General features: G+C 46.7%; 2 protein-coding genes across 8 annotated transcripts in view; one reads left to right on the forward strand and one right to left on the reverse strand.

Annotated features, from left to right (window-relative positions):
- LARP1 (La ribonucleoprotein 1, translational regulator) overlaps positions 1-3,989 on the forward strand; it is a 91,614-nt gene extending 87,625 nt beyond the window's left edge. For 6 of the 7 annotated variants that reach the window (XM_086412586.1, XM_086412583.1, XM_086412584.1 and 3 more), the window contains one exon: positions 347-3,989. In XM_086412586.1, coding sequence (XP_086268712.1) covers positions 347-550 — 204 coding nt within the window. In that variant the 3' untranslated portion in view covers positions 551-3,989. The remainder of the gene's footprint in view (positions 1-346) is intronic. The other variant, XM_086412589.1, reaches the window with a different exon arrangement.
- Positions 3,990-4,879: 890 nt separating this feature from the next.
- FAXDC2 (fatty acid hydroxylase domain containing 2) lies at positions 4,880-27,542 on the reverse strand. Its single transcript, XM_086413828.1, is given in 12 exon segments — positions 4,880-6,752; positions 7,508-7,550; positions 7,553-7,670; positions 8,277-8,317; positions 8,320-8,384; positions 13,302-13,342; positions 13,564-13,628; positions 13,631-13,684; positions 19,129-19,232; positions 19,364-19,455; positions 21,853-21,900; positions 27,436-27,542. Coding segments are annotated over 11 exon segments (828 nt in total). The 5' UTR covers positions 27,436-27,542; the 3' UTR covers positions 4,880-6,595.
- Positions 27,543-27,649: the final 107 nt, after the last annotated feature.

Below are 27,649 nucleotides of genomic sequence, written 5' to 3' on the forward strand. Positions count from 1 at the left end.
CTGGATAGGCCTGTTTCAGATTTTGTCCTTACCAGTTAAAAATTCTGGACCCCTTGGCAGCAAATTATTTTTCTGTGCTTCGCTGTCTTCATCTGTGAAATTAGATGGTCAGGTCTACATCAAAGAGTGGTGTAGACCCCATGAGTAAATGTACATAAATCAGCACAGGGTTTGGCATCTTGGCATGGAGATGTGCTTAATAAAACTAGTGACTAGTTTTTAGGGTTATAAACCCATTTATCATCTACACTGGGAGGTAGGAAGTAGGGGGTCTCTGAATAGCTCTGGCAAGGGAGGTGGTGTGGGTAGTGCTCCCTAATCACCTGCGACTCCCTCCTTGTTACAGCCCCCCATGGGTGAGGAGGGCAACCACAAGCGACACCCAGCGGCAGCAGGAGGTGGCAGCGGCGAGGGCAGGAAACGGTGCCCCTCCCAGTCTTCCAGCAGACCCACCACCAGCCAGCCCCCCACACCACCCACTGGCCAGCCCGTCCGGGAAGATGCCAAATGGACAAGCCAGCACTCGGATGCACAGACTTTGGGAAAGTGAAAAGCCCTTTAGCCCTGGGGTTTTGGGGGGAGAAGGGATGGAGGGAGTAGGTGAGCGTCTATGGGGGTGCCCAGTCCCAGGAGAAGAGGGGACAGAGAAGGGACAGGCCTGTAGTCATTAGGATGGGCCTTCGTGCTGAGTAGCAATGTGTATACCATTTGGGCTATCAGAGGTACCCCTGGGCAGGAGCCTCCACACACCCCCTTCCCTCTTCTCTCTCCATGACTCTTCTTCACATCCTAGCTTCTTCTAAGAGGGGGAGGGTAAGGGGGAAATTTTTTATATATATATATATATATATATATCAAGTTTTAAATTATTGATAGTTCGTCTGGATTACCAAAATCACTCTGTAGCCCTGCCCACGGCTGGTAGGCCGCAACCCTGGTCCCCATCCACAGCTGCCTCCTGCTCTCCCTCAAGCCAACTATGCAGCCCATGAAAAGGCCCTGTGGGCCCCATTGCCCAGCACTGTTTCATAGAAGGCTCTGGCAGCGTCCCTGGGCCCTACAAGCACCAGCCCCTTGATTATCTGGGGCTTTGCCATCGCCATGTTCTCTTCCTGCTGTCCCCATTACACCCTTCTGCCATCTTCTGGGAGGAGGAAACCAAAGGATCTAGAAGTGGGGTGAGGGAAGGTTTCAGCCTCTCTCCATCCCCCTCTCCCCATGCCCCTTACTCCAGCCCAGAGAGACGCTGCTCATACCAGAAAAGACTATTGAAAGATGATTTATTTTATTTTTCTCTGACCTTTCCATCCTTGGGAAAATGAAAAGAAAAAAAAAAAGACAAAATCGACCATAAAAGACCAAAAAAACCCCATCAGAAAACCCCCACCTAATCCACAGAAAGTGATGTCTTTCCCCTACTCTTGGAATTTTTTTGTTTTGTTCTTGGAAATAGTATTTTTTTAAAAGTTGCCTTATTGTGGAGTGGGAATCTGAAATACTCAAATGCCTGTTTTCCTCCGTGGAGTCAACTTGAAGAGCTCCCACCTTCTCTGGATGTGCCTGGGCTGGATTGGTTAGAATCTGTCTCTTGACTGAGTTGCATGTACAGCACCTCCTGCCTCTAGGCAAGAGAGTTGGGAGTGGCTCAGATCAGAGCCGTGCCCAAAATATCCCCGCTGTTGCGTCATTTGAAGCTGACACCCTGTGTCCACACGCTGCTGCCACTGTCGTGTCGTCGCTCTGCTTGCTGTTCCTCTCACCAGGCTCCGTCCTGTCGTGACGCCCTTCATCCTACCTTCGGAACCCCAAGGCCAAGTTTGCTTCAGATTGTTGGAGGACAGCACTGGCCTGGATCTGGGACACACTGTCCTCGGCCTGACCGTCTTCCCCCACCTCAGAGGGGAAAGGTGAACACTTGGCAGCCGAGGCTTGGAAACATTGCTTGTGTTCCCTCGATCGATCTCTGAGACCTCCAGGAGGCTTTGTCTCTTAAAAGGTGGAGAAAGACGCTGTTCTCCTCCTGTGGGCCAGGTGGGTTTCTCCATCTTGCATCACCCCTCTGCAAGCCATCCCTGCCCACCTTCCAGTTGACCCTGCCTAGGAACAAGTGATGAGGAGGCTTGAGGGCATGGGGAATCCTGCCAGTTGGAGAAGCCCCATGGCCAGAAGGTATATGTGGACATAGAGTATGCCTGTCTTCACTTCTCCAGCCACTGACTGCTTGTCTTGGGCTGTGGATGATTAGTGCAATGGCCGGTCTCCTGGCAGCCGCAGCTAGGGACAGTGACCCGTGACTGGCCTTCACAGACTGGGCTGGGGGCTGGGCGTGGGCATGATGACACACTCACCCTGGGGTGGTGTTGGTCATGCGCTCACACTCTCAGCCCTTTTCAACTGCTTCCTCTGTTGGGCCCTAAATTTGGGAGTAGGGGCCAGTATCTCAGGCTGGCAAGGGCTTGTCTTCTGTCTTGGGCACCTCATTGCTGTGCCACCCCCGCCCACCCCCAGTCTCCACCCTCCCAGTATGGGGAAGCCCATCTCCATTCCTGTGAGCTGGTTGTCTCGAAAGCCGAGATGAGTGTCTGGTCTGTGCTCTGACAGTGGAGTCTGAGGCCTCTCCCTGCCCAGCCCGGTGCCTGCCCCATGATGTACCACACACCGGACACTTGGACCCCTTCCTTCCTTTAATCGCCCCTTTTCCTTCGGGTTGCTCGGCCCTGTACTGTTGCAGCACCATAGTAACCTCAGTGTTTGTCCTCTGCTGGGTTTGGGGTCACAAGGAAGCCTTGGGGGTATGGGCTGTTCTCTAGAGTTTACTCTCAGGCCAGGGGGCTGCCATCCTCTCCCTAATCCTCCCCACAGACACCCCAGAAAGAAGAAGCCCCTTTGGGGTGGGGAGGTGAGGACTTCATCTCAATACAGGCTGGGGATGGGGGGGGTGCTTTTTTTCTTCCTTTTTTTTTCCTTTTTTTTGTGTGTGACATGTTTGGAGTTAATGTTGCAAAGAGTAGTTTACATCTTCACTTTCTGAAGACACTTGAATTTAGGACCGATGTATCTGTGACAAGCATGCCAGGAGTGGCAAAGGACATCAGGGCTTGCCACTTCACACCCACCATCCTCCATGGGGATCCAAGATCTGAGTCAGAAGCAACAGCCTGCCCCAATCCTTCTGTTCATCCTGTACCTTTCTGAGATGGGTCCACGCCAACATGACCTTTGGGCCTCAAACATCAGAGGTCTGTGTACCTCAGCTCTGCTCAGGGGCAGGTTTCTCCCGCTGTCTCCTGAACCTGGGAGGAAAGGCACTCCGGGTAGAGAGGGGCTGCCCGACGCTGCCACAGCCTGGACCCCGTGGGCTCAGAGCCCAGCGAGGAGCCCCCATGTCAAAGTTGTTAAGTTTTGTTCTGTTCTATTGTAGTTCTTCTCTCCCCTTTCCTGGTGATTGATTTTACGAAAGAAAGCTGCTCAGAAAGCCCTGGCAGTGGGAGGAGGGGCAAAGAAGACAACTAGTTAGGGAGGGGGGCTGGTTTTTTGCCAAAAGCCTGAGTAGAGTGGTCTGGATCACCCTCCTGAATGGGACCCCCAAGTATCTCGTGTGTGAGGGTCCCAGGATTTGCCCCAGCCCCACCCTCTCCTTCAGCCACATTGATGGTAGAGGCAGAGAAGATCAGAACATACAGCCCATTCTGACTGGAGAGGAAAACTTGTCATCTGGCTTTGCGGAGAAGGTTCCACCTTATGCTCATAGTACATTATCTTTACCATGTGCTAGGATATCACATTTACAAGGAAAAAAAAATGTAAAATACTTGAATGAGCTTGTATTATAACATTAATATTATTGAGAGTATCTGCTTTTCAGGCTGAAGTGATTCATTCATTATTCTAGTCCTGCTTTAGTCGTTTGTAATTTGTGGTAATTATGCTTTTCTTTTTAATACAAAAAAAATGTATAAAAATAAAAACTTGAAAAGGCAAAAAAAAAAGCAGCCTGGCTGGTCTCCCATGAAGGGGTATGGCTGTTGGATGTGTTGCGTAGAGCCTGGTTCACGTTCTGACCTCAAATCCATGGGAACCTGCCCTCGCATGTGCACCTGGAACCTCTCCAGGGCGCTTTCCTGACAGTGTCTGAGGCTCCTGGCGCGCTCAGGTGCTTCCTCGGGTCTGGAGAACTATGTGTCTTGAGCTCATGTCTCTGCCTTGTGTCTGAGGGCGGGGGAGCTATAGTCAGTGCCACAGACAAGAGTACTCCCCAGTCCAGAAGCTGGAATTCCAGGATTTCATGCACTTGCTGTGGCTTGGCATTGTATCAGGACACAGCCAGGAACATAGAAGTTGCTGTGGTTCCTCGTTGAGCACACTTCCCTATGGACTGGAGAGGAGGAGCAGCACTCTGGCCCAACGGAATCCAGATCAGCCCCGGATACGCCTGGGAAGGAAAGACAAGCACCCCCACCACGACTGGTCCCCAGGCTGCTGACCCATGAGGCTGGGCACCAGCAGTAGTGACCAGATGCCAGTCTGGCTGTAGTGTGTACTGACAAAACTAAAACTGGGTGTTACTCACTAATAGCTGTTAAGTGTCCTGGGCCTGGCACGTCAGCATCCGTTCACAAATGGTTTTCCAGACAGTTCGCCTTGTGTCGGGAGAGCAGGGACTTTAACACCACCGATGGCCTGCAGGGGGCAGAGGTGAGTCCAGGAGACACCAGCCAGGGCTTCTGCAGGCCTCTCTGGAAGAGGAACTGCACTTCTGTTGCCTGCTGGGAACACTCAAGGAGGTTGGGGGGCTGGGAGGGCGGAGTGTTCCTTGTGCTGCTGTGACTCCCACATGCCATGAGGTCATGATGCCAGAACAACTCAGAACAGAAGTATCCACTGCAGGTCAAAGGAGACCAGTTTATTTCTCATGCTTTTCCTTTCACATTTTCTGGTGGGAAGGTTGAGACTTCAGCCTTTGATGGAACTATTTGGTAACCAGTCTGAGGGCCAGCCCAAACACCTGCCCAAGAAACGGTGAGACGTGAGGCCCTTCATCCCTCTGCAGCCTGACACTACCTCCAGGCTACAGACCTGAAAGGGAGGAAGACCTCCATTCTTCCTTTTTCTACACACTCCTCACTCTGGACCCTCGCTAAGTTCACTGAAAATGGGCTGCTCTCCAGTCGTCTATTTGTAGGATGGATTGTGGGTGTGGGCTAGCAGCCGTGAGCACGCACAGCGCCGATGCTCCAGAAGCTGTATACCACCAGATAAAGGTGCCCGGTCCCAGAGAGGAGTTGGGGCCCAACCAGGCCCCAGGGGGTCGCTGCCTGGTAAGTTGGTTGGCCTCCCGGGCGGGTCCTCTGGATCTGGCCCATAGGAAGAGGTCCTCTTTGATAGTCCTGCCTGGAGAGGCCTTCTCAGACATGGAAGTATTTCATAAAACTACAGCAGGTGGTTATTCTAGAGAGGAGAACTGAAAGTTCAGGAAAATACTGGACTTTGGGAACTGATAATGGTGGCCTTTCAAGTAGGAGTGGTCTTCACCTTGATCTTGGGAGCCACGGGGTTCTGGACAATGACTGCCCTGGGAACCCAGGGTGGGGGTGGCTTCCACCTGGGCAGCTCTGGTTTCATTGTAGACAGGTATCATCAGAAAAGGCATTGCTGCTAAAATTATCCTGTGAAAAGGGTGCTGAAACAACTGGTTCATCATTTGGGTGGAAATGAAGATCTTACCCACTGTTCAGATGTGTACTTGCTACCTTATTGGAGGAAGAGGGTGCTAGCCTTTTTGGTCCTTTATACAGGGGATACTAGGGTACCTCGGTTGGGTGTCCTCCAAGGTCAGCACTCTGACCCTTCCCTCTGTGGTTACAAGGGCCCCAGCTGAGCAGGGCCACAGGCTTTGGCCTTTGAGTCTGTGAGTGGCTGAAGGTGTTAGGGTAACCTCTGCACCTCTTTATATTTCAATTATCCTGGGAGAAGCTATGTGACTTATTTTTCTTTTCAGAGGAGGCTGAGGTCCAGTTGCAGTGGGCTGAGTTGAATGGGGCGTTTGTGTGTGTGTAATGGGAACTTGATCCCAGAACTGTTGCCAGGGTGTCCTAACCCTGTCCTGAGTAGGGTATGAGAGAGGCTTTAGGGGACAGGAAGGGACAAAGCAGCATCTGGTTCCCTCATCCCCTGGTGCCAGGAGCAAGGATGGCTGCAGGCTCACAGCTCCCTGCCACCTTGTCATTCTGTATTCTGCCAGGGCCACCAAGGGATCATGTGGGGTGCCTGTCCCCTTCCATTGGAGAGGACCATTGGACTCCCCAGGAACCCTCTCCAGTAGCTTCTTCCCTCTGGCTGGCCTGCATTCTGGGAAGATGTATTTTTTCCTTCCTTCTGTGAATGCTTGGACCCATTGTGGATAACAGGAGCAGTTGGGGGAGCCCTAGTCTCTGTGGCTCTGCTTTTCCAGGAAGCTGATCTTCCCCTGCCCTTGTAGGGTCATCATCAGAGTGTGTGGCTGAAGGAGCAAGCTGTTAGATGTGAGTAGGAGTCCTCGGGCATAGCAGAGGACTGTCTGCTGAGGGGATGACCAGTGTGGAACTACAGCTGTTTCTTAGTCCATCATCTTCGGAGGATCAGGGATGCTCTCAGAGACTGGGGTGAAGCCCAGCAGGATCATGTGTCTCTTGTAGGCCTTGATCTGCTTAAGCACAGTGTCAGTCCCATGGAGGTAGTCCAGCATCCCCAGAGCCGCATAGCACTGGTCGACCCTGGAGGAGACGAGAGGGTGCTGAAGGCTGGTGTGCTCATGTCCATTCCACCTGTGCCCACCTGAGCCTTCCTGCCCCACACCTGTCCCCACCGTGCCCACCACCTGCTTCTGAGTTACCTGAGTGGGTGTGCACAGATTGCTGGGCCCCTCCAGAGTGAAAATCGATGCTTTTCCTTTGAAAAGTTCTCTCTCTGATTTGATGCACACAAGTCAGAACCTCCAGCAGAGCCTGCTTGTTGAGGTAGGTTCTGGAATCCATCAGATTCCCCTGGAACACTTACTAAATGCAGTTGCCAGGCCCTGTTTCCCCAGAGGCTTTGATTCTGTGTATCTGAAGTGGAACCCCAGAGCCTGCATTTGAAAAAAGCATCTCAGGTGATTTCTGATGCAGGAGGGTCCTAGACCACACTGCTGAGACTGGAGGCTTTCAGAAAGCACACAGCTCCCCTTGAATTACCTGCAGGAATTGTATGCATACATGCATTTTTCTGGTAGTGCCCATAGCTTACGCTATACACTCAAGGGGTCCAGGTGTAAATGGAGCTTAAACAGTGCCAAGGAAGATCTAGTGTCAGAACCAAAATGGCAAGATGATCTGGGTCCCACGATGGTGGTTATTGTGCTGACCCCAGACGCCTCTCCCTCCACTAGACCCACATTTACACTGAGACACCAGTGTCTGCTGTCAGGAGCTCCAGAAATAAAGGTGAGTGTTAACTGCCCAGAGACCCAAAGTGGGGAGAGGTGCCTTACTTTTGATGGTGGTAGTCATGGAATTCAGGTGAAGGCAAGAAAGTAGGTGGTAGCCACAGTGGGAGATCATGGTGAAGATGAAGGCCAAGGAAATCCACATGGTGATGGAGGACAAGTGGGAGCCCATTACTATTGGACCCAGTATTGCCAGCAGCATATTGATCTGCAAGGAGAGAGCTGTCTGAAGGGGGGCCTGAGGGGAGGAAGGGAACCAAGGTAGATGTCCCCTTCCCCCCGAGTGGTACCAGGAAGACTTCCTGACTCAGATCTGGGGAAGATGAATGAATTTCTGGACCTTAATTTACTGTAGTCCTTCAGCTTTCCTGGTGGCTCAGACCATAAAGAATCCGCCTGCAAAGCAGGAGACCTAGGGTTGATACCTGGGTTGGGAAGATCTCCTGGAGAAGGGAATTCCATGGACAAAGGAGCCTGGCAGGCTACAATCCATGGGGTCGCAAAGAGCTGGACACAACTGAGCGAATTTCAAGCAACTTTCAAGTTTTTAAGCTTGAAACCTAGGACAAGGTATTAACTGTTTGAACCTCAACTTCCTCATTATCAGAATGGTTGTTTCTAAATGCTTGTTGGGAGGACTAAATGAGATAACTCACATTAGGCATCTGGCTTTTCCTTGGATATGCCAGCATAAATGGTAGCTGTGGAAGGGGCAGAAGAAAGAAACTCCCAGTGCGGTCCCATTTTGCGCAGGAGACCTTAGCTTAAGGAAGGGGACTGGGGCCCTCTGCCCTCTCCTCTGGGGAAGCCGAACTCTACTCACCACATGTCCAATAGGCTGGACAGATAGGTTGGAGCAATGGGTACTGTCCACTCATGTGTCTTATGGATTTTCTTATAGGGTTTTGGGTGGTGAAGGAGTCTACAAAGATAGTTACCAGTTCATAATTTGCCAGCCTCCCTCTCCCCATCCCTGATCAGAACTTGAGAAAGCAAAGGTTAAAACTGGGGTTACATACAAGGAGCAAAGTTGAAAACACACTGAAATGGCACCCAGAGAGACCTGCCTTTGAGTTTTTGTGGTGCATAATTTGGGGAGGGTGACGTAGCCTGTCTCTGCCTCAGTTGTATGAGCTGCAAAGTGGATGATGGCCAGAAAAGATTCCATAGGGGAGTGAATGGGAAACTGCCCTGCCACAGGCATAAACGGGAGTTCCAGACACTCCTGGGTTGTCTTGGGTTGTCAGCTATGGAGCACAGAGTGGTCTTCCTGTTACCTAGATAACAAGAGGCTTTCCAGACCAGGTGGTGGTGTCCCATCCCCACAACTCCAAGGAGGCCTTGTTTCCTGGGTGCTAGGAGTAATGTCTGGCTGGAGCTGGCAGCCCCCGAGTGCGGACCAGCTCAGCGGGGAGCCACCTGGACATGCCCTGCTTTTGGAAAGTCCCCTCCCCCAGCCTGAGTGTCTGTCTGAACTTGCCTGCTGCTTCCTCCTTCTACAACTTCCACCACTGTCCTCCCCGTTTCTCGCCCGGGCCCAACCCCATGTATTCACACAGGCACCTTGGGGAGTGTGGAGAAGGCGGTCAGCCTGACTCCTTCAGCCTTTTGGCCCCTGGTCATCCAGGGAGGCTTGACCAGGGTCAGGTGCAGAGATCGAGGTGATGGGCCTCCTCATGTGGTCTAGCCTCGCTTCACCAGGCCCAAGTGAAGAAGGATGTGAGTCAGAGAGCTGCAATCTGGCCTCTTGACCAACTTGTATAAGTGGGTCTTCCTGGTGTTCAGGGTGGTAGTCACCCTCAGTGACAGGATGTCACCCTCAGTGACCTCGGCTCAGGATGGGGGCCTGCCTGAGCGTTCTCCCAGGTCACTGTGGAGAGCTGGCCCCACATGCTCACACCCCATTGGGCCTCTATGCTGCAGCCAACCTTTCCTTGGGGACCAGTCACCCCCTTTCTTTTCATGCAATCTAGTCTCACTGCCTCAGGCCCCAGTGAAGAAGGAGCCAGGGAGCTGCTATCTGGCCTCTTGACCAACTTGTTGGTCAAGGAATGGCCAGGGAATGGCCCCATGACCACAGGTCACTTGCTGGTCCTAATGAACTGGTTTGGGGGTGTCAGAAAGGATTTCTTTCTGAGAAATTTCTGCAATCTGGAGGTGTATTGCCCCAAGGCAAGGCCAGGTTCAGAGTGGTCCTTATACTTCAGGCCTGGCTCTCTGGCTTCTCCAAGCTCTGTGTGTATTGAGGGACCAGAATTCAGTCTCTAAACCTTCAGTTTCATGCCATGGCAAAGCCAAGTCTGGCCAGACTCATTTCAGACTACCTATAGAGGAAGTAAAACACCTCTTCTGGCAACCTCGACCGAAAGGAGAGTGTGATGTATGATCACTCATTCATTCAAATGATATTTATTGAATACTTTCTACGTTCCTGGCAGTGTTTTGTGTGCTGGGAAGAAAACAGTGAACAAAACAAATTCCTGCCCTCACTGAACTTATATGCTTACCATTTTAAATAGAATGATCAGGGTAAACTTCATTGATGGTGAGATTTGAACAAATGATGAAGAGGAAACGTTTATGGAGGGGGAGTGTGTTCGGGTAAAGGGAAGAGCTGGAAGAAGGCTCTAAGGCGGCACACTCCTGGCATCTGTGGCTGGATAGGAGTGAGCAGTGGGGTGAGGAGTGTGGAAGGTGAGGTCAAGAGCTGGGGAGGAGCCAGTGCATAAGGGCCCCTGAAGCCACGCTGAGGACTTGGACTTTTACTCCAAGAGAAGTAGATGTCATCCCGAGGCTGTGAGCCAAGAAGTGACAGCATGTACAGGGTTACTCTGGCTGCTGTGTTGGGAATAGACAGTAGGAGACCAAGAACAGAAATGGAGAGGCTAATTAGAATTGCAAAAATACACACATGAGAAGACGGTGGTGCAGACCAGGGAGGTGGCAATGGAGGTGGTGAGAAGTGGTTGGAATCTGGAGGTTTCCTGATAGACTGGATGTGGAGTGTGAGGGAAAGAACATTCTCAAGAGTGACTCCAAGGCTCTGGGTGTGAGAAGCTGCCCAACTCAGATGGGGGAGGCTGTGGGGAGCAAAGACTTTGGAGGGAGCAGAAGTTCAGAAATGGTCTGTAGATCATGTTGGATTGGAGATGTCTATGAGGCAGGTGGATATTTGATCCTGGATCAGGAGAGAGTCTGGGTTTGAGAGATAAATGTGTGTGAGCTGTCAGAGTTTAGGCGCTATTTAAAATCATGACACCGAAGAGATGAGGACAGAGGAGAGCAAGGCTGAGCCCTGCGTGTCAACATTAAGAGGCTGGGGAGATTAGGGTGAGGTGGGACCAGAAAGCAGACTGTGAAGGGATAAACTATGAGGCTGGAGGGCAGAGCAGGGCCTTGGGAGCCAGTATAAGAAGCTGCAACAGGGTGGCAATGAGCAACTGTGAAAACAGTCCAATTAGGGCTAATGAGACAAGCCTGTGACAGGGACACTGGCAACCTGTACATTTCTGAAGGAGCCATGGAGGTTAAGGCTGATGGAAGGAAGTTTCTAGCTAGAGTAGGTGAGACGATAGTTTTGTGTTTATTTGTACGAGGTACAGGCTGAAGGATTTAGAGTTTTATGATGTCTTAGTTTCAAACCAAAAAATTATAGATGCATAGATATTTATATTTTTATATATAGCAAAAGCACACATTTTGAACTGTTTAAGATTGGTGAATCTAGGTGGTGGGTAAATGAGTGATCAGGGTACTACCTTTTCACCTTCCGTATATGTGTTTTCCATTCTTCATAGTGTGAAATGATGGGGAATAAGAGTAGACAGAGGAACTGGAAACTGTAGAGACAACTCTGCAAAGAGGACCAAAAATATGAGTGGGAGTGTGTATGGGAGAGGGAGGTAACAGTTTTGAGTCTGGTTTGGTTTTTAAGCTGGGATAAATTATAGCAGGTTTGTGATAAAGCAGAGAGTAAGAGAGCATACGCTAATAAAGTAATGCTCGAAATTCTCCAAGCCAGCAATACGTGATCTGTGAACTTTCAGATGTTCAAGCTGGTTTTACAAAAGGCAGAGGAAACAGAGATCAAATTGCCAACATCCACTGGATCGTCAAAAAAGCAAGAGAGTTCCAGAAAAACATCTATTTCTGCTTTATTGACTATGCCAAACCCTTTGACTGTGTGGATCACAATAAACTGTGGAAAATTCTGAAAGAGATGGGAATACCAGACCACCTGACCTGCCTCTTGAGAAATCTGTATGCAGGTCAGGAAACAACAGTTAGAACTGGACATGGAACAACAGACTGGTTCCAAATAAGAAAAGGAGTATGTCAAGGCTGTATATTGTCACTCTGCTTATTTAACTTCTATGCAGAGTACATCATGAGAAACGCTGGGCTGGATGAAACACAGCTGGAATCAAGATTGCCAGGAGAAATATCAATAACCTCAGATATGCAGATGACACCACCCTTATGGCAGAAAGTGAAGAGGAACTAAAAAGCCTCTTGATGAAAGTGAAAGAGGAGAGTGAAAAAGTTGGCTTAAAGCTCAACATTCAGAAAACGAAGATCATGGCATCTGGTCCCATCACTTCATGGCAAATAGATGGGGAGACAGTGGCTGGCTTTATTTTTCTGGGCTCCAAAATTACTGCAGATGGTGATTGCAGCCATGAAATTAAAAGACACTTACTCCTTCGAAAGTTACAACCAACCTAGACAGCATATTAAAAAGCAGAGACAGTAGTTTGCCAACAAAGGTCCGTCAAGTCAAGGCTATGGTTTTTTCAGTAGTCATGTATGGATGTGAGAGTTGGACTATAAAGAAAGCTGACTCCTGAAGAATTGATGCTTTTGAACTGTGGTGTTGGAGAAGACTCTTGAGAGTCCCTTGGACTGCAAGGAGATCCAATCAGTCCATCCTAAAGGAGATCAGTCCTGGATGTTCATTGAAAGGACTGATGCTGAAGCTGAAACTCCAGTACTTTGGCCACCTGATGCAAAGAGCTGACTCACTTGAAAAGACCCTGATGCTGGGAAAGATTGAGGGCAGGAGAAGAAGGGGACGACAGAGGATGAGATGGTTGGATGGCATCACCGACTCAATGGACATGAGTTTGGGTAAACTCTGGGAGCTGGTGATGGACAGGGAGGCCTGGCCTGCTGCAGCTCATGGGGTTGCAAAGAGTCGGACATGACTGAGCGACTGAACTGAACTGAACTGAAGACAGCAGGAGAGGAAAAATTAAAAGAATGCAAGAAAGAGAAAGAATAATTGCTGGAGTAAACAAGAGGTGGTGGCTGCAGTGTACAGATGGTAGAGGAACAGCTGGAGGAGGAACAAGGGGAGACTACATGCTGCCTCAGGTGGACAGGGAGAGCACGCGTGCAGGTGCTCCCCGCAGGCTACAGTGGTGCGAGGCTGTGAAGGGTCTCTTCTACTTGAAGGCAAAGCCATAATCTAGGAGGATGTGTTGAGGATTTGAAGAAGGAGGAGAAACATTAACTAGCTATCCTGTCCAGAAGAGAGGGAGGGTAAGCAGAGCATGGACTGGTCTTATAAAATCTGGTAGCTCTGTTCAATTGGTTGAATGAAATAATTGGGAAGGAGTCCCTGCTTAAAAAACAACCACACGCACACAGACAGAATTAATGATGGTGGGGTTATCCATTGTTTCCGCAGCTGTGTCCTTCCCAAACAAGGCCAACTGATATCTGTCGGCGTCTGCCATTGCTGTCCCTGACCCCGTGGGTAAGGGGAGACCTGCCTGACTTCTCTGGGGCTTGGTCAGTGCTGGACTGAGACAGTCATTTCTGTTCCTAAAATGCTGACCCAGGTGTCAAGGGCCAGAACAGGCAGGTGTAGAGCCAAGTCTAGGGGTCAGGAGACCAGACATGAGTCTTAACTGGCTGGCTCTGAGATTTGAGACATATTATGTACTCTCTCTAAGCTTCTAATCTGGGGGAGCCTTTTACAGAAGCGCTGGGCTCGCACTGGCCATGCTCTGTCCAGGGCTGGCTAGCAGAGTTTGGAGGTCGCAGCTTCAGCCCCTGCTCTCTGTGCTCCAGCCTGCAGAAGCTGCAGCAACACTTACACGGCCATTGTTGTCGACATGAATTCGGTAGCGGGAGATGAAGTTAGGCTTTCCAGTCACGTCACCACCAGGAGAAGTCCACTGAAGGTCCGGTAGACCAGAAGAGGCACTTGGGTGACACCTAAAGTTAGGAAGCAGAAGGAAAACATCAGGGCAACTTCAGGAGCTGGCAGGGTAAGTATTGCCTGAACACATGCTTGGTGGTTACTGAGGTTACACTGTGGGCAAGCCCAGGGCTGGGGCCCTGCTTTTAGTCTTCAGGGGACAAGCCTGCTCTGGAAACTGTCATGGGTCACTTAAGGAGTGTCTCTATTTCTTTCCTTAGCTGTAGTACGGGGGCAATAGACTTCGCGGTGGTTTGAGACAGAACAACAAAACATTATAAGATATGTGATGCACTCCACATAGAAAGGACTTTGGGTTGACTTTTGGCTATCTGCCCTCTGAGCCCGAAGAATAGCCGAGGAAGGGAGGAGCAGGGGGAGACCAGTTCAGCTCATGAGGGGCAGTCAGGTCCCCCAGTCCTCATGAGCCTATGATGCCATGAGCAGAGGGAGCTCAGGTGTCCAGTGGGCGTTTTGCAAAGTGGAAAACCCAACTCTGAGGGGCTCCTTGGTTAAACAGTCTTCACACCCTGCCCTCTTAGAGAGTCAGGGTCCAGACCAGTGTGGTAACAGCTCTAATATTTCCTGTTTGACTTTGTTAAACTCAGCCTTTCCCAGGCTTTTCTGTATCCAGTACTGTTTTCTCAGATAGCTCAGAAGAGGATGGCCATATGTCCCTGTCTGCCCAGGACAGTTTCAATATACATCTATGATTCCAGCATCATTCTTAATAACCCCTCCTTTACTCTCACACATGGCCCATTCGGATGATACCTGGTATGGTCTCCCCCGAACCCCATTAACCCCCTACAGAAATGCTGTTGTCCTGCAGGATGTTTTAGAAAATGCCGATCAACACAAATTTAGATAGAGCTCTTGGTCCGCATCCCACTTTTCCATGAAGTCACTCCAAATATCTCTGATCTCCTCCAGTGAACAAATCAGCACTTTATCCACCCCAAGTGGCAGTTATCCAGGTGACATCACAGTGTTACCTAACTCTTGTGCTGTTAACTGTATTTTGCCTTGATTTGCTGCCTCCTCTACTTTCAGTATCCCAAGGAGCAAGGGTGTTTTTGTCCGTTCTCTGTCTCTTCCTTCCATTCTCCTTTAGTAGCCTTGTTGCTCCATCAGGTACCATGGCTTGTGCCAGTTGATACCTGGAAAGTATTTGGCTAACACGATGGGGAAATGTGACTGGCATAAAGGTCCTCAAGGCAGTTTGGCCCTTAGGCCTAGTGGGCCGTCCATTGAGGTGCCTGCCTACCTGTTCATCCAAGGGCTCCTTGAGGAATACAGAGTGAAAATCGCAAGAGGTGTCTTGAGCATTTTTTTCAGCTCTAACTTGTCAAATTGCAAATATTTTTTCTGTCTTGTATTTGCTTATCACTACCTATCACAGATGATAGGTGGTTTCCCCATCATCGTAACAGAAACATAAAATGTTTTCCCACCACTCTCCCCATGTACATTTGTAATTTGCGTTGTTTTTTTCAGTGAGTCCTTAAGATTCCGTTAACCCATCATGTTTAATATTTAGCCCATTTTCAGTTTTCTTTCTGAAGAAAACAGTCTTCAGAAACATGAAACATTTTATTTATCTCTACATTTGCTTTGTGAAATTGACACATTTTTATCTCCCCTTCTAGGCTGTGACATAGTTTTGGTTGAGGTTTGTTTTGTAGTTATTTTATTCCAGTCAGACTGTGACATAATTTGAATCGGGTAGCTAGAGTATATTAATACTTTATCTTAAATTTTTCTATATCCTACTTATGAGTTTGGCACAAAGTCACTTAAAAGTACTATTTGATTGAATGCATGTATAATTGAGGACAGTCACTATTGTAGGTAATGCTGTTACAGATATCTATCTTAAAACAGCTTTTTCTTCTACTCTGTTTCCTTAGGACTCTTTAGAGCCAGTGGCACTGTCAGTAAATATTTGCTGATTGAACACATGCTGTCAGGCCCCAAGAGCTAGGTTGCATCAGCCCCAAGGACATAGCCTCACATGAGACACAGCAGCCCTCTGTTCTTGTGAACCTGACGTCTGGAAGCTGGAGTACTGCTCTCACATGCTTTCGTTTACACATAAACTTTTTTTTTAAATTTTTCTATTTTTGTGCATGTGGGACATGTCTCAAGATCTTTTTTTTTAATTTATTTTTAATTGAAGGATAATTGCTTTACAGTATTGTGTTTTCTGCCAAACATCACCATGAATCAGTCAGAGGTTTACCTATGTTCCTTCCTTCCCGAACCTCCCTCCCACCCCCCTCCCCATCCCGCACCCCTTGCAAGTTACAGAGCTGTGGTTTGAGTTCCCTGAGTAATACAGCAAATTCCCATTGGTATCTATTTCACAAATGGTAATGTATGTTTACATGTTACTCACTCCATACATCCTACCCTCTCCTTCCTGCCCACTTCCATGTGCATAAGTCTGTTCTCTTTGTCTTTGTGTCCTCTGCCACCCTGCAAATAATTTATTTCATCAGTACCATCTTTCCAGATCCCATATATATGCGTTAGTATACAATATTTATTTTTCTCTTTCTTACTTACTTCACTCTGTATAATAGGCTCTAGGATCATCCACTTCACTAGAACTGACTCAAATGTGTTCCTTATTATGGCTGAGTAAATAGATGGGGAAACAGTGGAAACAGTGTCAGACTTTATTTTTGGGGGCTCCAAAATCACTGCAGATGGTGACTGCAGCCATGAAATTAAAAGACGCTTACTCCTTGGAAGGAAAGTTATGTCCAACCTAGATAGCATATTCAAAAGCAGAGACATTACTTTGCCAACAAAGGTCCGTTTAGTCAAGGCTATGGTTTTTCCTGTGGTCATGTATGGATGTGAGAGTTGGACTGTGAAGAAGGCTGAGAGCTGAAGAATTGATGCTTTTGAACTGTTGTGTTGAAGACTCTTGAGAATCCCTTGGACTGCAAGGAGATCCAACCAGTCCATTCTGAAGGAGATCAGCCCTGGGATTTCTTTGGAAGGAATGATGCTAAAGCTGAAACTCCAGTACTTTGGCCACCTCATGCAAAGAGTTGACTCATTGGAAAAGACTCTGATGCTGGGAGGGATTGGGGGCAGGAGGAGAAGGGGACAACAGAGGATGAGATGACTGGATGGCATCGCTGACTCGACAGACGTGAGTCTGAGTGAACTCCGGGAGTTTGTGATGGACAGGGAGGCCCGGCGTAATGCGATTCATGGGGTCGCAAAGAGTCGACTGAGCGACTGAACTGAACTGAACATTCCATTGTATATAATCACCACACCTTTCTTATCCATTCATCTGTCAATGGACATCTAGATTGCTTCCATGTCATAGGTATTGTAAACAGTGGTGTAATGAACATTGGCGTACATGTGTCTTTTAAGTTTTCGTCTCCTCAGGGTATATGCCTAGTAGTGGGATTGCTGGGTCATATGGATGGTTTTATTCCTACTGTTTTAAGGAATCTTCATACTGTTTTCCATAGTGGCTGTATCAATTTACATTTCCACCAACAGTACAAGAGGGTTCCCTTTTCTCCACACCTTCTCCAGCATTTATTATTTGTAGATTTTTTTAAGGTCCATAATTTTTTATTTTTTTATGTTTTCATTCATCTTCCCTCTTTATTGAATTTTGATCATCTTTGTTTTTGGATGATGATGGTCATTCTGACCAGTGTGGGGTGATATCTCACTGTGGTTTTGATTTGCATTTCCCTAATAATAAGCAATGTTGAGCGTCTTTTCCTGTGTTTGTTAGCCATCTGTATGTCTTCTTGGAGAAATGTCTGTTTAGGTCTGTTGTCCACTTTTTGACTGGGTTGTTTGTCTTTCTGGTATTGACTTGTATGAGCTGTCTGTATATTTTGGAAATTAATCTTTTATCAGTTGTTTCATTTACTATTATTTTCTCCCATTCTGAAGGTTGTCTTTTCACCTTGTTTATAGTTTCTTTTGCTGTGCAAAAGCTTTTAAATTTAATTAGGCCCCACTTGTTTATTTTTGTTTTTATTTCCATTACTCTAGGAGGTGGGTCATAGAGGATTTTGCTGTGATTTATGTCATAGGGTGTTCTGCCTATGCTTTCCTCTAAGAGTTTTATAGTTTCTGGTCTTACAGTTAGGTCTTTAATCCATTTTTAATTTATCTTTGTGTATGGTGTCATTCTTTTACACATAGCTGTCCAGTTTTTCCAGCAGCACTTATTAAAGAGACTATCTTTGCCCCATTGTATATTCTTGCCTCCTTTGTCAAAAATAAGCTACCTGTAGGTGCATGGGTTTATTTCTGGATATATTTATTTCACGGGTATATTTATTTATATCCTGTTCCATTGGTCTATATTTCTGTTTTTGTGCCAGGACCATACTATCTCAATGACTGTAGTTTTGTAGTATAGTCTGAAGTCAGGAAGGTTGATTTCACCAGCTCCATTCTTCTTTCTCAAAATTGCTTTGGCTATTCAGGGTCTCTTATGTTTCCATATGAATTGTGAGATTTTTTAAATTCTAGTTCTGTGAAAAATGCCATTGGTAATTTGATAGGGATCACATAGAATCTGTAAATTACATTTGGTAGTAGAGTCATTTTCACAATATTGATTCTTCCTACCTAGGAACATGGAATATCTCTTCATATGTTTATATTGTCTTTGGTTTCTTTCATCAGTGTCTTATAGTTTTCTGAATACAGCTCTTTTGTCTTTTTGTGTGGGGTTCCCTGGTGGCTCAGAAGGCAAAGAATCTGCCTGCAAAGCAGGAGACCTGGATTCAATCCTTGGGGTTGGAAGATCCCCTGGAGAAGGAAATGGCAACCCACTCCAGTAATGCCTGGAGAATTCCATGGACAGAGGAGCCTGGCAGGCTACAGTCCATGTGATCACAAAGAGTCAGACACGACTGAACAACTTAGGTAGGTTGATTCCTAGGTATTTTTTATTCTTTTTGTTGCAGTGTGAATGGGATTGATTCCTTAATTTCTCTTTCTGATTTTTCATTGTTAATATATAGGAATGCAAGAGATTTCTGAGTATTGATTTTTATATCCTGCAACTTTGCTAAATTCACTGATTAGCTCTAGTAATTTTCTGATAGAATCTTTAGGGTTTTCTGTGTATAGTATCATGTCATCTGCAAACAATGAGAGTTTTACTTTTTTCCAATCTGGATTCCTTTTATTTCTTTTTAAATTGTTTTTTATTCCTTTCATTTCTTTTTCCTCTCTGTTTGACATAGCTAGGGGGATGTCTCAAGTTCTTTTTTTTCAAGTTCCTTAAACATCCACTCAAGATTGCCCACAAATTTAGTACTCTTTGGGATTACCACTGTCTTTAGGTCCTCTTTCCTTAGTGCAATAAACTGAGAGGTCTCTGAGTAGAGAACAAAACAAACAGAATTAAGCTATAACCCGTACCCAAACCCTAAGGGCTGGTGTCTGGGAATCTTACCTAGAATGTAGAGGAGCCACTCCTTCCCTTCAAATGTAGACAGCAGCCTCTCCCACTGGGCTTGCCAAAAGTAGCAGGAAGCACCCCAAAATCTCTGAAGATACCTTGAAAGAAAACTCATTCATGTTTCTGCGTGAAGACTGGTGGGTGGACAGCTCCTGAATCCATGCTCTGCCCTCAGACCTCCACCGCAAGGCCCCCAGATCCTGAATTAGAGCCGGCCGAGCAGACTTACCCTATGACGCAGTTCCAGTGGACCATCAACAAGAGAAGGCTGGAGCCCAGGATGAAAGCCGTCCTCCTCATGGAGCCCCAGATGTGTCCCTCCTAGGGGACGACAAGAAAATGTCAGGCCCTAACCAGACTCCTGCCTTCCCAGGTGGCTCACTGCTGAAGCCTGGCAGGAGTGACGGGCCATCAAGTTCTCAGTCATGCCAGCATGGCATATCTGCTGACCTTTCCCAGCTTCCACAGGAGACTCTTCCTTGCCAAGAGCTCTCAGGCTTGTGTGGAGGTGAGCATGAAAGTTAGAGCTTAAGGGTTGAGCGAAGGAAGAGTGCACACCTGCCCCAGAGAATCTAGCAGGCAGTTTTGTCACCTAGATAATGACAGATGAACCTTCCAAGAGCCATGGGATTTCATGACCAGTCCTCATGTTGAACAGAGATGCAGATTTTCTATACATGGCAATTACCTGGGAGCTTTTAAAAAATCTCAGTATGCAGTCTCCTTCCCAGATCAGTTACATAAGAGTCTCTGGGATGGAGCATGGGCTGCCCTGTTTTTAAAGCTCCCCATTGAAATCCAGTGGGCAGCAAGGCTGGGACGGCCATCACAGAGGGATCTGCAGGATCTTTGATGAGGCCAGGGGACTTCACTGTGTTCCCCAGCCAGGCCTGCTTTCCAGTGCCCATCACTCTTTTGTCCTTGAAGAAAAGAGTAAACAAACACATTTTCTGACTTGTAAGAAGTCCTCTGCCTCCCATAGACACAAGCTTGGGCTGCCAGCTTATGTCTGAGGCTGATAAGAGGCTTCCTGGGGAAAGAATAGGCACTGGCCATCACTGGGTGGTCCTGACATGTTCTCCAGAAGCCTAAAACATCAAAGGTAGCAACCCTGATGGTAAAACAGGAAGGTCCAGTCTTGTAGAAGGAAATCCCTGGTGTGTCACCAATTTCCACAATACCTTGCACAGGGATGACAAATGTCCATTACAGTTTATGTTTATAAGCCTGGATGGAGTCTGCTCATGTTCCTTCAAGGGAGAGAACGAGAAGTGGTGGTCCCTACGGGTGTGTGCAGTTAGTGAACATCCTTGTACTGGAAGCTGATCTAATAGGATGCCATGTCTTAACCCAGACTTTGGAGATTTGGAGGAGTGGTTTTTTGTTTTTTAATACTAATTTATTTGGCTGCTTTGTGGAATGCAGGATCTTACTCTTAGTTGTGGCGTGTGAACTCTTAGTTGTGGCATGTGACCTCTTAGTTGCAACATGTGGGGTCTAGTTCTCTGACCAGGGAAGGAACCTGGGCCCCCTGCATTGCAAGTGTGGAGTCTTGGCCAGCTGGACCACCAGGGAAGTCCCCTAGTAGACTGTTTTGATGGACTCATTCAGAGCAACCTGAATCTGCATTGACTCTTCTTCTCTGATTATCCCTTCACACTTTCAATCAGAAGAAGTTTGTAAGTCATTTTCTAGGGCCAGTGAAATGTTTTTCAACGCCTACTACTCTTTGTGGTCCTGAGTTATGAAAAATGACCTCCTTTTCTTCTTTCTTTCTTGATTTCTCTCTCTCTCTCTTTTTCTGTCTCGCCATTATAGGTTGGATCACCAGGACCACAGAAACTTGTTCTTTTACATAGGCTGTTTAAAGGTCACCCCCAAACTTGCCAGTCAGTTCATCTTGGGCTTTTGCAATTACTCCATTTTTAGGAGTCAAAGGACCCTTTTCATGAGCTTTTCCAGATGGCCTAAGAATCTTCCCTTTGAGTTTAGTCAAATTTAAAACCTCATTTTCATGAGTAAGACTAGCTGTGTTTTCATGGATCATGGTGTTTTCTGTCTCCTGAAGCCCAAAGTGCCAGGAACATATACAGGACAAAGGTCTCTGTGAAGGGCAGGTGCATACAGATCAGACGTTATTGGGATCTGCTGCAGCTTGTTCCCCACCCCACCCCCCAGACCATAGTGGACCTCCCTCGTCCCCAGAGCAGATGTAGAAGGGGTGGTTCCAAAGGCCTGAGCCTGGGGCATTCTAAGGGCCAGGAGACCTTGGTGGGACAGCTGTGGGGCCCTTCAGTGCCCTACATGCAGGCAAAGGGGCTTGAGTGATAAGGAGGCAGCTTGGAGTCCAGTGATTCTGCTCAGCTACTGAGGGGAGCACTTCACTAACATGTCAGCTACCCCAGCACCCTGTCAGTTACGCTACAAGCACAGGCATGGACGGGAGCACTGGCTGCATGCTTACCACTTTTATGGGTTAAAGTGAAGTGAAGCCGCTTAGTTGTGTCTGACTCTTTGCGACCCATGGACTGTAGCCTGCTGGGATCCTCTGTCCATGGATTTCTCCAGGCAAGAATACTGGAATAGGTAGCCATTCCCATCTCCAAAGGATCTACCTGATCCAGGGACTGAACCTGGGTCTCTTGCATTGCAGGGAGATTCTTTACCATCTGAACATTCAGGAAAGCACAGTTTGGTGGGTAGGGGACTCATATTTACCTGGTTTGGATTCTCATTGTGTAGCATATGTCCAGCCTCTTCTTTCATCTGGAATAAGAAAGTGCAGGTGAGCCTAGGTGTCATCTTCACATGCAACCTGCTAAGTAAGTAATAGCGAATGTCAAAGTGAATGGCCAGCAGTGATTTTTTATGCTTGCTACTCATTAGAATCACCCAAGAGTTACAAATAAAAAAAAAATGAAAAAACAAATCACACCAAATCTCCCCTGGAATGAGACAAACTGATTCTAAAATTTACATGGAGATCTTTAAGTGCAAACTCAATTGGGCCTTAGGAAGCATCACTATGAACAAAGCTAGTGAACTATTTCAAATCCTAAAAGATGCTGCTGTTAAAATGCCGCACTCAATATGCCAGCAAGGTTGGAAAATCAGCAGTGGCCACAGGACTGGAAAAGATCAGTTTTCATTCCAATCCCAAAGAAAGGCAGTGCCAAAGAATGCTCAAACTACCTCACAATTGCACTCATCTCACATGCTAGCAAAGTAATGCTCAAAATATTCCAAGCTAGGCTTCAACAGTATGTGAACCGAGAACTTCCAGATGTTCAACCTGGATTTAGAAAAGGCAAAGCAATCACAGATCAAATTGCCAAACATCTGCTGGATCATAGGAAAAGCAAGAGAATTCTAGAAAAGCACCTACTTCTGCCTCATTGACTATGCTAAAGCCTTTGACTATGTGGATCACAACTGTGGAAAATTCTTAAAGAGATGGGAATACCAGACCACATTAACTGTCGCCTGAGAAATCTGTATGCGGGTCTAGAAGCAACGGTTAGAACTGGACATGGAACAACAGACTTGTTCCAAACTGGGAAAGGAGTATGTCAAGGCTGTATATTGTCACCCTGCTTATTTAACTTCTATGCAGAGTACATCATGAGAAATGCTGGGCTGGATGAAGCACAAGCTAGAATCAAGATTGCCAGGAGAAATATCAATAACCTCAGATATGCAGATGACACTACCCTTATGGCAGAAAGTGAAGGAGAACTAAAGAGCCTCTTGATGAAAGTGAAAGAGGAGAGTTAAAAAGTTGGCTTAAAGCTCAACATTGAAAAAACTAAGATCATGGCATCTGGTCCTATTACTTCATGGGAAATAGATGGGGAAACAATGGAAACAGTGTCAGACTTTATTTTTGGGGGCTCCAAAATCCCTGCAGATGGTGACTACAGCCTTGAAATTAAAAGATGCTTGCTCCATTGAAGAAAATCTATGACAAGCCTGGACAGCATATTAAAAAGTGGAAATATTACTTTGCCAACAAGGGTCTGTGTAGTCAAAGCTATGGTTTTTCCAGTAGTCGTGTATGGATGTGAGAGTTACCATAAAAAAAACTAAGTGCAGAAAAATTGATGCTTTTGAGCTGTGGTGTGTTAGAAGACTCTTGAGAGTCCCTTGGACTGCAAGGAGATCAAACCAATCAATCCTAAAGGAAATCAACCCTAAATATTCATTGGAAAGACTGATGCTGAAGAAGAAGCTCCAATACTTTGGCCACCTGATGCAAAGAACTGGCTCATTAAAAAGACCTTGATTGAAAGACTGAAGGAAAAGATTGAAGGCAGGAGGAGACGGGGATGACAGAGGATGAGACGGTTGGATGGCATCATCGACTTGATGGACATGAGTTTGAGCAAGCTCCAGGATTTGGTGATGGACAGGGAAGCCTGGTGTGCTGCAGTCTGTGGGGTCACAAAGAGTCAGACACAACTGAGTGACTGAACTGAACCGAAGGTACTATAATCATTACATTTTTGCTGTGCTTCCTGTCTTTTTCTCTACCTTTTGAAGTCTCCCATTTAAGAACTACCATTGTCTTTAGTTCAAGTATTCTTTTTTCTTTTTTTAATTTGGCTGTGCAGGCTCTTATTTGCGGCATGCAGGATCTTTAGTTGTGACATGCAGGCTCTATTCCCTGACGAAGGATGGAACCCAGGCCACCTGCATTGTAAGCATTGGAGTCTTAACCACTGGACCAGCATGAAAGTCCCAATCTCATCTATTCTGTTGCCCCAGTTTTCCATTTGAAGAAATGGAAGCATAGAAATGTTCATTATTCAGCTTCGGTTTGGTTCGGTTCAGTTGCTCAGTTGTGTCCGACTCTTTGCAACCCCATGAATCGTAGCACGCCAGGCCTCCCTGTCCATCACCAACTCCCGGAGTTCACACAAACTCACGTCCATCGAGTCAGTGATGCCATCCAGCCATCTCATCCTCTGTCGTCCCCTTCTCCTCCTGCCCCCAATCCCTCCCAGCATCAGAGTCTTTTCCAATGAGTCAACTCTTTGCATGAGGTGGCCAAAGTACTGGAGTTTCAGCTTTAGCATCATTCCTTCCAAAGAAATCCTAGGGCTAATCTCCTTCAGAATGGACTGGTTGGATCTCCTTGCAGTCCAAGGGACTCTCAAGAGTCTTCTCCAACACCACAGTTCAAAAGCATCAATTCTTCGGCGCTCAGCCTTCTTCACAGTCCAACTCTCACATCCATACATGACCACAGGAAAAACCATAGCCTTGACTAGACAGACCTTTGTTGGCAAAGTAATGTCTCTGCTTTTGAATATGCTATCTAGGTTGGTCATAACTTTCCTTCCAAGGAGTAAGCGTCTTTTAATTTTATGGCTGCAGTCACCAACTGCAGTGATTTTGGAGCCCCCCAAAAATAAAGTCTGACACTGTTTCCACTGTTTCCTCATCTATTTCCCATGAAGTGATGGGACCAGATGCCATGATTTTTGTTTTCTGAATGTTGAGCTTTAAGTCAACTTTTTCACTCTTCACTTTCACTTTCATCAAGAGGCTTTTTAGTTCCTCTTCACTTTCTGCCATAAGGGTGGTCTATTCAGTTTCAGATTACAGTTTTTTAGTGGCAGAACTTGAATTCAGTGCTTATTATACTGACGGAGTCTGCACAATGTATAGAACGTGCTGAAGCTGGTGAATGCAGGGTGTCATTTAGGGACTAAAAGGAATAAGATCAGCCTCTATTAGCTGTAAATAATGGATTAGATATTGTGTGTGTGTGCTTTCTTTTTTAATACCAAAAGTAAAATAGGGCATGGTTTTTCTATATTAATCATTATTTTGAGAAACATTTATTGTGTGCCAGATACAATGAAAGCCACAGAGGATACAAAGATGAATAAGACATGCTTCTTGGCCCTATTTAATAACATAATACTATATAACTTTGATTTTCCACGTGAGAAAATATGTAGGGGGAGGATAGGAAATGGCATTTATGATGGGACTGCATTCAGAGAAAGAAACTATATGCACTAAAAGTAAATATTCTAATACTTTATAACAATGAATTGATTTTCCCTTAAAGGGATTTCAATAGGTATTATAAGATTATCCAAATTACATGCTTTTTAGCGTGGTTCTTTTGAAAGTAGATGATTCTGACTATGCCAGTTTTTCATCGCAGATCCCGAATCTAGATAAATGACAGAGTGAAGCTGTGGTGGACGTTCACAGCCTTGAAACTCGGAAGACAGGGCAGGGGAATGGGATGAGGGTGGGAGAAGTGGGCAGGGTTGTCTGCAGCCTGGTTCTTTCAGATTCTAGGTTCCTGGATATTCTACATGGTTGATGAAGTTTCCCATTTGATAGGTAAAAGATCAGTTCAGTTCAGTCACTCAGTCGTGTCCAACTCTTTGCGACCCCATGAATCGCAGCACGCCAGGCCTCCCTGTCCATCACCAACTCCCAGAGTTCACTCAGACTCACGTCCATCGAGTCGGTGATGCCATCCAGCCATCTCATCCTCTGTCGTCCCCTTCTCCTCCTGTCTTCAATCCCTCCAGCATCAGAGTCTTTTCAAGTGAGTCAGCTCTTCGCATGAGGTGGCAAAGTATTTGAGTGTCAGCTTCAACATCAGTCCTTCCAACGAACACTCGGGACTGATCTCCCTTAGGACGGACTGGCTGGATCTCCTTGCAGTCCAAGGGACTCTCAAGAGTATTTTATGTGAATGTACATGGTTTCTTTGTAAATATCTTGTGAAATTATTAGAAAAAAAAATTATTAGAGAAATGGAACACCTGATAGACCATCTGGTCTACCCCTTCCATTTTATAGGTAAAGAGATAGGCTTAGATAGCAAAACTGACTTGTTCCAAACTCCACACAGTGTCCGACAAAATCCAGGCTTTCTAACACTTTGCCTGGTATCACAAGTGGTTTCAGAATAACATAAATTTTGTTTCATGAGGGAGAGGGCTACTGTCTCTTGAGGACCGAAACTGCCATCACTTCAGCCTCTGCTCTCAGGCTGTTTGTATTCTTGGGAAAAGCTGAGCAGTCTGCCTCCAGCTTAAAGCTTCTGATAAAGAGGGTTTTCAGAAGGTAGAAGGACAAGGTCTGTATGTAAGTGAAACTCATAGAGGGAAAAGATATTCATTCAAGAAGGTAAAATGCTTGAAGGAAAAGTTTAAACTCTGAGACAAAAATGACCCCCTTTGGACAGTTTTAGCAACGCTCTCTTCACTGCTTTTGCTGTGGGTACTCATACCCCTTCAGATTTACTGCCCCACTTGACCGCATGGCCGGCAGGCTGAAAGCATGCCTATTTTGTTTACTCTGAGATCCACAGCACCAAACACAAGCCTAGCATACTCAGGAAGTATTTGTTGAATAAACAAAAGAAGGGGGAAAGATGTTTTTTTGCCCTCAGAATGTGTCTAACATTTGCTGTCAAACATTTCAGCACCTTTTCCTACACTATACACTTTCCTTTCTAAGGTCAGAAGCTAATGCTCAGAGCATTTGTTTCTGCCAAATTGAATGGACTCTTTATATCCCAGGTAGAGAAATTTAGTTGGAATTTCTATGAAACTGAGCCAACTTACAAGTCTCTATCTTGTCTTGCTTGCCTTATACCTCAAAGGATCCGTATGAGCACCCTGAAAATCACTGGCCCACTGTTCATCACCATCTACACACACTATTCCTCTCCCTTGGTGACCTCTGTGGGAATCCATCCTGGGGTACTACCAGGACATCCACAAATCTAAACATGGAACAGCTGTTGATAAATCCCAGTATGTGCTTGAAAACAGCTTGGATGTGGTTGTCCAGCTCCTAGCCCACACATGTACCTTGGGCCTTTGCAGTTTTGTTGTAATTGGCCCCATCCCTTCCAGGTGGCCCTACCAGTTTACAGAGAGGCAATTCAACCACAGTTGCTTCCTGGCAGTCTTTTACAATCGGATTTTCGAATTCTAACTTGGGGTTTTCTCCTTCACATGGTTTTGAAGCCAAACCCAATCCATTGACAGAATTATCTGTCAGTTGCTAGAAAAATGGGACTACACAGAGGAGGGAGATGGTAAAAACACAGACGGAGGATGTAGACATTAGCAAGACAGGAGAGGACTCTGTGTACTAAGAAAACATCCCAGGACATTTCTCAGAGGCAGATCTCACCTGCACTGTAAGTGGGCAAGACACAGAGGTGCAAAGGTGAGAAGGCATGCTTGGCCTTTCTTTAAATGAACTTGGATGCGTCCTAATCTTGGTGACGAGCTTCCCTGCCCCGCTCCCACTCACCTCTGCAGTTGGCTGTTTCCCAGTTCCTTCAGGTCCCTGCACAGCTCAAGCCAGCTCTCTCTTCCTTCAGCCCCCAGTCGGCAGCTGCTGCCTTCTCACCCTGCTAGTACTCGGGTGGGCTGGGAGGCTGGCCAAGCTGACTGGCTGGCTCAGGCCAGGCATGTGAACATAATGGGAAAAAGAATTTGGGTCTATTTTGATGAGAGACAAAAAT

The sequence above is a fragment of the Bos grunniens genome, chromosome 7 (genome assembly GCF_055505025.1).
Source record: "Bos grunniens cultivar Pamir isolate PY7600 chromosome 7, Bosgru_T2T1.0, whole genome shotgun sequence".
NCBI classification, from domain to species: Eukaryota; Metazoa; Chordata; class Mammalia; order Artiodactyla; family Bovidae; genus Bos; species Bos grunniens.